At 47.3% G+C, this 9,876-nt stretch overlaps 1 protein-coding gene across 2 annotated transcripts in view; it reads right to left on the bottom strand.

Moving 5' to 3' along the window:
- Nucleotides 1-7,250: 7,250 nt before the first annotated feature.
- SERTAD3 (SERTA domain containing 3) overlaps nucleotides 7,251-9,876 on the bottom strand; it is a 3,473-nt gene continuing 847 nt past the window's right edge. The window contains exons 2-3 of one of the 2 annotated variants that reach the window (XM_014541724.1): nucleotides 9,090-9,145; nucleotides 7,251-8,501 (exon numbers count right to left, since the gene is read on the bottom strand). In XM_014541724.1, the coding sequence (XP_014397210.1) occupies nucleotides 7,902-8,495 (594 nt within the window). In that variant the 5' untranslated portion in view covers nucleotides 8,496-8,501; nucleotides 9,090-9,145 and the 3' untranslated portion in view covers nucleotides 7,251-7,901. The remainder of the gene's footprint in view (nucleotides 8,502-9,089; nucleotides 9,146-9,876) is intronic. The other variant, XM_005868796.2, reaches the window with a different exon arrangement.

Genomic DNA, 9,876 nt, shown 5'->3' with positions numbered 1-9,876 from the left:
AGAACCTGGCTGGAGATCCTGGACAGAACCTGGCTAGAGAACCTCGCTATGATGATCACCTGAACTCTGCCTCTGTGTCCTTCATTCTTCGCCGACTCCGTCCACACCTTTGGGAACCCCTGGACCTGCTGGGGCTGGACCCCAACAGAAAGTTAGGTTTACAGTTTTAGCTCTTGACACTAAGTGAACTGGGAGGCAAATTTACATCCATCAGATACAACTTTTTAAAGTTCAGGCTATTATGAAAGCTTGCAACATATCAGATATTGCTGTGTATTCTCTAATGACAGAATACCAGCCATGGCTGACAGCAAGTAGAATTTGTGAGGTTTTTTTAGTAGCAGGTGTTTTCTATATGTTGCTAGAAATCAAGAGGTTTATAAACATGTTACATTTTCAGAAATGAGTTAAAATACTTGAAAGTCTAAACACACTGACATAGGAGTGCATACGTTACAATTTCAAGAGGAATCAATAGTTCACATGGACTGGTAAATAAAACTTCAGTTATTTCTGTAGCATGTCTGACCACCTTCTGAAATAAAAATGCCATTTAAAAAATACTTGCCTCTGGGTAACAGGTATGTTTGCGAATATAGAATTATATTAGACATTAGTACCAGCACAAAACATGCTCAGCATCACGAGATCCAAAATACCAGCACAAGTTATTGGATCATTTCTATTTAGTGAACTATCATGATCTGAGTTTTGCTATCTGTCTCAATATACACAATGGAATATTACTCAACCATAAAAAATAATGAAATCTTGAGATTTGCAATAGCATGGATAGACCTAGAGGGTATTATGCTAAGTAAAATAAGTCAGAGAAAAATAAGTACCATATGATTTCACTTATATATTGAATCTCAAAACAAAACAAATAAAACAAAACAGAAACCCATGGATACAGAGAACAAATTGATGGTTACCAGATTGGGGGGGGGGATGGGCAAAAAAGATAAAGGGGACTAAGAAATACAAACTGCCAGTTATAAAATTAGTCACAGGAGGTAAAGTATAGCATAAGGAACATAGTCAATAATACTGTCATCACTATGTATGGGGTCAGATGAGTACTAGACCTATTGTGATCATTTTGTAAGGTATATAAATATCTAATCACTATGTTGTACATTTTAAATAATATAATATTGTATGTCAATGGTAATTGAAAGTAAATTTTTAAAAATGCTAACTATACTAGTTGATTCAAACCACGATTATCAATGGATGATCAGAGCTTCGGGTGAAAGGTTAGTGGGGAACGGGATCTAGGCAGGCGGCTCCGAAGCATCACTGCCCAGGTTACTTGCTCACTGCAAAGAAGGAAATGCCTTTTTATGATGTGGGGATGTGGTGCTCACCACTTTAATCAGGTAACCAGACTCTGCATGCATCCCCGTGGGACACCCTGACACTGGTGCCACCTGATGTGATGCATAGGAAGTACACAGCGTTCTCTGTGGAGTCTCCTGTTAGATTGCATAAACTGAATCTCACCCAGCCTCCAGACCCAAACTTCAGCTTATAGGAAACAGGAACAAATTAATCAGGAACATAGTCAGACAAATACAGAATGCAGGATTCAACTGGGCCAGCCCACCAAAAATTCAATTTTAAGAAAACACAAAAAGGGATTAATGAGATTGGGGAGGGTGTTCCAGAATAAAAGGCATGATATAATTTGTTCCTTACAACCAAATGAGCATGTGAACCTTCACTGAATCCTGACTTGAGGCAGAGGGGAGGGGGAAACAAATATAAAAGATATTTTTGGGAAATTGGAATGTTGACTTATAGTACATCATATTACAAAATTTCCTTAGATGTGGAATAGTATTGTGGTTGGTAGGTGAGTGTCCTTAATCTCATTTTAAAATTTTTTTATTGATTGATTTAAGAGAGAGGAAGGGAGAGAAACACCAATTTGTTGTTCCCTCTATCCATGCATTCATTGGGTGATTCTTTTTTTTAAATACATTTTTATTGATTTGAGAGAGTAAGAGAGAGGAGGAGAGAGATAGAAACATCAATGATGAGAGAGAATCATTGATCGGCTGCACACCCCCAACTGGGGATCGAGTCTGTAACCTGGGCATGTGCCCTTGACCAGAATTGAACCCGGGACCCTTCCATCAGCAGGCTGACACTCTATTTACTGAGCCAAACCAACTAGGACTCTTTTTTTAACTTTTAAAAAAATTATTGATTTTGAGAGAGAGAGAAAGAGAGAGAGAGAGAGACTGATTTGTTGTTCCGCCCATCCATGCATTCATTGCTTGATTCTTTTTTTTTAATAAAAAGATCTCTGTTGTTGAGAGTATTACAGATGTCTTTCTTTTTCCCCCCATTACCCTATCCCAAGCCTTCACCACCCTATTGTGTATCCATAGGTAATGCATATACAGTTAACCTCTAACTGGCCTCCTTCCCACTTCCCTCTGAGATTCGTCAGTTTGTTCCATGCTTCCATGCCTCTGGTTCTTTTTTATTCATCAGTTTATTTTGCTCATTAGATTTCTTGTTTATTTATCTTGATTTTTAGATTAAATTGTTGACAGATATGTATTTATTGCCTTCTTCTTCTTCTCCTTCTTCTTCTTCTTCTTCTTCTTCTTCTTCTTCTTCTGCTTCTGCTTCTTCTTACTAACTGCTTTTCTCTTGCTGCTTTTAAGATTCTCTCTTTGTCTTTAACCTTTGGCATTTTAATTATGATGTGTCTTGGTGTGGGCCTCTTTGGGTTTCTCTTGTTTAGGACTCTGTGCCTCCTACACTTGCAAGTCTATTATGTCTTTCACCAGGTGTTTTCTATATGTTGCTAGGTAGGGAAAATTTTCTGTCATTATTTCTTCAAATAGGTTTTCCAAACCTTGCTGTCTCTCTTCTCCTTCTGGTACCCCCATAATGCGAATGTTGGTACACTTGAAATTGTCCCAGAGGCTCCTTACACTATCATTACTTGATTCTTATATGTGCCCTGACCTGGGATTGAACCCACAACCTTGATGTAAGGGGATAAGCTCCAACCAACTGAACTATGGGGCCAGGGCAAATGTGTCCTTAATCTTAAGAGATGCCTGCTGAGCTATTAGGGGTAGAATGTCATGCAATTTACTCTCCAGTGGTTCAGCAAAAGAAATGTATATATGCAGATAAAGAAAACTTAAAGTGTTAACAATGAAATCTAGATGGAAGGGTATTCAAGTGCTCTGAATACATACTTTCTAAAAAAAATATTTTCTATGTGCTTGAAGATTTTCATAATAAAAGGAGGGTACAGCCCTAGCCAGTTTGGCTCAGTGGGTAGAGTGTCGGCCTGCGGACCAAAGGGTCCTGAGTTTGATTCTGGTCAAGGGCATGTACCACGGTGGCAGGCTCCTCCCCCGCTGGGGCCTTGGTCAAGGATAAGTGCAGGAGGCAACCAATCGATGTGTCTCTCTCACATTGATGTTTCTCTCTGTCTCTTCCTCTCTGTTCCACTCTCTCTAAGAATCAATGAAAAAATATCCTCGGGTGAGGATTAAAAAAAAAAAAGAGGGTACAATGCTAATTAGAACCAGGCCCCCTCACAAGGCAAATTTTTATAATTTTGCCGATAGCCTATGTTTTTGGGTGGGGGAGGGAGGAAGCTCAGAGGCTTGCTCCAGGTCATATACTGAGGAAGAGCTCGCAGGAGTCATTTGATTAACATGTATTTATTGAATACCTACTCTGTGGTGAGCACTGTTGTCGATGATGAGGATACAGCACTGGGTAAGGCTCACAAGGTCTCACTTCTTATGGATTAGGAGAGAGGGTGGAGAGAGAAAGAAATATGAAAAAAGGTGACATGGAGGAGAGGTAGTAAGGCTCTGCTGGAAGAGTCTGTGCAAAAGCCTGGAAGTGGGAGTGTGCTTGCTGTTGGCCAGGCAGTGGGACCAGGGTAGCTGGGTTGTACGCTGCCTGGAGGAGCAGATCAGTGATCAGGCCCTTCAGAGCACTCTATGGACCTTTGTTTTTCATTCTGAGCAGGATGAGAAGACCCTGGAAGACGAATAAATGATTTAGATGATCTCTGCTTCCATTCAGTGACTTGAGGCCGACAAAATAGGATGGCATTCATGGAGAGGCTGGGGAGACGTGTCTGTAGCCAGGTGGCCCGGGAGCGGGAGAGCCTCCCTGAGGCGGTGACCTTGGAGCTGAGACCAGAAAGTGGAGAAGGAGCTAGGAATTCAAAGGGCTGGGGGAAGGGAGAAGGAGAGCGGTGGGGCCTTGAGAAATGAAACCAGAAGCGAAGTCACCGGGCCCTGCAGGCCTGGGAGGAGCCTCCGCCAGCTGGGGAGGGAGGGGAATAGGAGGAGCGCCCCGCCCCAGCGCCCCCCGCCCCCCTCCGCCGGCCTCTGGGGAGGAGGAGGCGCCGGGCGGGCTCCTGGCTGCCGCTGCCGCGGGGCATCCCGCCGTGGCCAGCCCAGGGAGGGGGGTGAGCAATGGGTAGGACCTGGCCTCCCTGGCCACGCCCGGAGGTGGCCGCGGCCCATCCCCCGCCGAGAGATGGCGGGGGAGGGTTAGAGAACGTGGACTCTGCCCTCAGGGACCCGGTTCTCTCTCCGCTGGGCCAGCCTTCCCCTTCTCTCTCCAGTTCTTTGAACAGGGCAGGAGCTGGTCCTCCCTGAGCCTCAGTTTATTTATCTGTAAAGTGGGGTGCTATTGATCTTACTGTGGTTATCGTTATGACATTTAAAGAGACTCTGTTTAAAAGTGAGTCAGATCTGGTTGTCCCTCTGTTCAACACTGTCCCATCCATGGCTTCCCTCTCACTCAGGATAAAGCTCACGTCCATCCTGTGGGCCGCCCACAGACCCTACCCACGGTTAGTCCCCCTCAACTCCTAGTACTCTCCCCCTTGCTCACTCTGCTCCAGCCACACTGACCTCCTCAGGGTCCCAGAACTCTCCATCACGCTCTGACCTCGGGGCCTCTGCACTGGGGGCTTTCCCTGCCGGGATTAGGCGCCCCCCACCCCCACCCCCATTCACTTGGCTCACTTCTCACCTCCTTCAGGTCTTTACTCAAATCACACCTTTTCACTGATGCCTTCTCTAGTCATCCATCCACATAGTGACACCCCCATCACATTTATGCTGTTTCTCTACACATTTATCACCACCTGACAGACTGTACATGTTACATACTGTGTGTTTATTGCAGCCTCCCCCCACTACAATGCTCTATGAAAGCAGGAACTGCCCGTTTTACTCACGTGCCAGGAACAGCGCCAGGCCCACAGTAGCCACTCAATAAATTTGAGCCATTTTGAAACTGGAATCCTTAGTGTGCATAGGCCCCCTTTTACACACTTCGCAGGATGGCTCAATGAGGCAAGTGTTACTTCAGGTCTCGAGGTTTGGACACGCTGGTATGTGTGCAGGCTGGCAGAGAATGATGTGGCTGGAGCACAGGAGTGAGGGAGCGTTGAGGAGATGAGTTCTGAGAAGTGGGAGGGAGCGTTGGCCCTAGCAAAGTCAGGAGTTTATTTTTTTCAACAATAGCAAAAATAATTTTTTAGAGTGCCCACCTATGCCAAGCATAGTTCTCTGCACCAGGGGTACAGCTGGACTAAGACCAACAAAACCCCTTTCTCTGAGTTTCCAATGGGCCAGGAGGCTAACCACAAACAGGTAATAAGTAACTGGAGATTGGGAGGGTGCTACTAAGAAAGTCAAACAGAATATGATGGGCTGTTGGTGCGTCTGGACATTAACTCAGGGAAGGCCTCCCTGAGAAGCATCCTCTGGGGAGTGAACAGCAGTGCAGAGGCCCCAGGGCCAAAATGAGTTTGGGATGAAAAGAGACCAAAATGGCTGGAGGTGAGGGAGGGAGGAAAGGGAAAGTGGGCAAGTTAGGAGCAAGATGGTCAGGTCTCCAGGCTTTCGTGAAGTTGGGGTTTTATTCTGTGTGAGAAGTCACTGAAAGGTTAAATAAGACCCGGCACCCACCTATTAGTTACCCCACTGCTTTCAGGCTTAGATGCAATGCCCCTCTCAGGGTGAGAATCTGGCTTTTAAGTCAGAAAGCACAGGCAAAATTCCCCTTTTCCTTGCCTGTGGACGACACCAGTGTGGTTCCTCCTTGCAACCCTTCCAGAAAAGTCCCTAAAGCGGTGTAAACTCACTTGCTGCACGTCAAGACTTTGTGGAGGCATAGCCAGTGCAGTAGCAATGTTATCACATTGTATCTTCCCTGGTCTTTTTTCCCCTCACTCTCACCAGCCTGGGCTTGTACCTCCCAAATAAGTCCTTAGAACCATAACTTTAGCCTGGGCTAAATAGTATTTTTTCTCCTCTGGGCCTCAGCAGCACATTTCATACAATGAAAGGGTTGACATTTAAGTGCCAGAAAGTCTTATTTTTATATATATTATATATGTATATGTATTATTATTATTATTGATTTCATAGAGGAAGGGAGAGGGAGAGAAACATCAATGAGAGAACCATTGATCGGCTGCCTCCTGCATGCCCCACACTGGGGATCAAGCCTTCAACCAGGTATGTGCCCTGACCAGGAATTGAACCAGGATCTGCTGGTTCATAGGTTGATGCTCAACCACTGAGCCACACCGGCCAGGCTTTTTTTAATCCTCATTCAAGGAGTGAGGATATTTTTTCCATTGATTTTAGAGTGGAAGGGAGGGGAAAGGGGGAGAGGGGAAAACATATATGTGACATGGGGGGCAGGGTTCGGACCTGCAACCCAGGTACATGCCCTTGACAGGGAATCAAACCCACAACCCTCCAGTGTGCAGGCTGACGCTCTAACCACGGAGCAAGCTGGCCAGGGCAAGCCTTATCTTTTGACATATAATTCATGTGACTCAGTTTCTCCCTCTTGTGTCTACCCATGTGGCTGGGGAGTCTAAATCTACCAAGGAGCTAGTGAAGAACCAGGCTCTGGAGATGTATGGAGTTTGAGTCCTAGCTCCCTGCTCTTACTAGCTGTGTGACCCTGAACAAGTGACTTGGCCTCTCTGAACCTCAGGTTCCTCCTATAGTCAATGTGATTATAGTATCTACTTCTATATAACTGTGAAGATTTAATGACTCAATTCAAATAAAATGGGTAGAACAGTGCTCTAACAAGCACTCAATAAATGTTACATTTAATGGTATACCTGCCCCAACTTTGACAGGGAAGGGGTACAGGTGTCTAGGAACTTACCAGGTACCTCCCATTGACCCACTGTTTACAAACTTTAGGCAATACCATCCCTTCCAAAATACTTTTATTAAAAAATAATAATAATTACAATTAAAACCTACCCCCTAACCCACCCCCAAACCACCACAAAACCCGCCTTTCTTTTAAATAACGCGGCACGGAGCAGTTTGGTTTCCACTATTGCACGTGGTCCGGCCTGGTTATACATCAGGAGGCTGCTGGGACTGGGTCCTGCCAAGGAGGTGGGGTTCAGCCTCGGGGGAGGAGGCCAGCCCCTCCTACTCCTTCCAGGTACAAGAGGCAGAGTCTCAGTCATTCTTTGACAGGCCCAGCTTATCTTCCCTGAGGCCCAGTGGTCACAAAAGGAGTAAGAACTGGAGGAGAAGGCAGAAGAAATGTGGCAGTGGGAAATCAGACTCCTAGAAACAGAGTCTCATTAAGGCATTTGGAACAGATAAATTAATTCAGGAAGACCCACCTTCACAGAAGGCTTCGGTAACCAGACACACACGCATGCACGCGCGCAATACAGTTTATGGAACCCTGATATGGGAGGAAAGGAGGCCAGCCACTGCTTAAAGCCTCCACCAACACACACACACACACACACACACACACACACACACACACACGTGCACTCAGGGATCCAGCCCACTGAGGCTGAGATGTGGAGGGAGCACCCTTCAATCATCCAAGTTTTAGGATCCCAGAATGATTTCCATGATGTGATCTAGTTCATTCCACTCCCAGGACCCTGGGGTACAGAAGAAGTTGTGAGGAGGCTCCGGTGGGGCCAGTGCAGGCTCCTTCTCCACAGTGGATGTGTCAATGTCCAGAAAAAAGTCATCCAGACCTGAGTCCCCCAGGTACCGAGAGCTCAGAGCTTCTAAGAAGACTGGATCAGGCTGGGGCAGCTCTTCATTCTGGGGACCCAGGGGAGCCACTGGATTCTGAGGGGTCTCGGTCTCGTCCATGGAAGTCTCTAGCTCCCTGAGAATAGAGCCAATGGTGGTGGACAAGGAGAAGTCCTCCTCACCCAGGAAAAGGGGCTCAGGGGGCAAGGCAGGTGCTGGAGCCAGACAAAGCGCGGCCTGAAGCTGCTGGAGGGTGTTATGGATGAGGACATGCCTTCGGAGGCTCGGTGCTCGGGGGCCGAGGCTTCGCTGAACTTTGTCCAGGGAAATTCGGAGCAGGGCTTGCTGGTAGCTTCGAAGGCCTGCTGGACCCCAGTCCCACTTCTCCTCCTCTTCTTCCTCCAAGTCGGAGTGTTTCCTCTTCAAGCCTCCTACCATGGTGCCCTGCGGAAAGGGAGGGGCCAGTCAGATACAGTGGGGCTAGCAGTTCAAATCCTGAATCTCCTGCATGGTTGTTGTTGATTTTTAATGATCTGAACTTCAGTTTTTGCATCTACAAAATAAATGGAGATGGTAGGAATCGCATTTCGTATGTGACTAAGAAAAATAAGACCTGGGCATAGCTGGGTTTGAAGCCCACTTACTTGCCTGGGTCGCCCAGAATAGTGAGTTTTCCTTCTTGAAATGCAGTTTCCTCATTTGCAAGATGAGTATCCCAACTCAAGTCCCTTTGAGCCTTAAAGCTATTCTTTCCACAGTACTCATTAAAAAAAATTTACTGATTGATTTTAGAGAGGAAGGGGGAGAGGGAGAGAGAAACATTGGTTTGTTGTTCCACTTATTTAAGTGTTCAAACCTTCAATTCAACCTTGGTGTATGGGGGTGACGCTCTAACCCACTGAGCTACCCGGTCAGGGCTTCTACAACACTCATTTCTCCAAATGTGACACATACAAGACAGGTGTGGAACACAGAGACCTAGACAGGAGGCAGGGAACCCTCGGCTTGAATTCTGCCTTTCACACCGCTCACCTGTGTGATTTTGGGACGTGATGTGACATGACCTCTCTGGGCATCAGTTTCCTCACCTATGAAATGGGGATTGTAAAAATTCTCACCACATCGTCAAGGAGACCCCACGTGTGATGTGCACGGGGCTCACCACACAGGAAATGCTCACTGAACAAGAGTCAGTTGCCATTTATTAATTCAATAATTTTACTTATTGAGTGCCTACTATATTCAAGCCACCGGGAGCCCTGTTTGGGCACCTCACCTATTTGTCAAGACTCTTCTTTCAGAGTCTATTTCTGTCCACGCTGTTCTCCTAACTGACTGAGCGCTCCCAACGGGAGAGAAGGCGCCTTCCTCCTTCCCTCCGCCCCCGCCTTACGCTTCCCCCTCCGTGAGGCCCCGTAGAAAAACTTGCTAGAACTCCACTCACGCCAAGCCCCACCCCTCCCGACCTACCCAACCAGACCTCGGTCCTGTGCAGGCCCCGCCCCCTTCACGGAGCGCCCTTCAGCAGCCAGCCACGCCCCAACGTGGTCCTAGGGCTTCTGGGAAATGTGGACCAATAGACGCCAGGTACACACGTAGACTCGAGCGTGCACTGCCATCCCCAGGGAGCTCCGCACGCCACAGGAAGAACCTCCCCCACCCTCCCCAGGGCATGCGCACTGACGCCCGGAGCGGGTGGGGGAAGGGAACCCGGACGTTCAGCTGCCCGGCGCCTGCAGGGCCCCGCCCTCCGCTCCCTCCAGGGCTGCGGGTCAGAGCTCCGCGCCCGGAACACCCCTCCCCCCACCCAGGCTGCAGC

Source organism: Myotis brandtii, unplaced genomic scaffold, assembly GCF_000412655.1.
Source record: "Myotis brandtii unplaced genomic scaffold, ASM41265v1 scaffold277, whole genome shotgun sequence".
NCBI classification, from domain to species: domain Eukaryota; kingdom Metazoa; phylum Chordata; class Mammalia; order Chiroptera; family Vespertilionidae; genus Myotis; species Myotis brandtii.
This window is presented reverse-complemented; position numbering and strand designations above follow the sequence as displayed.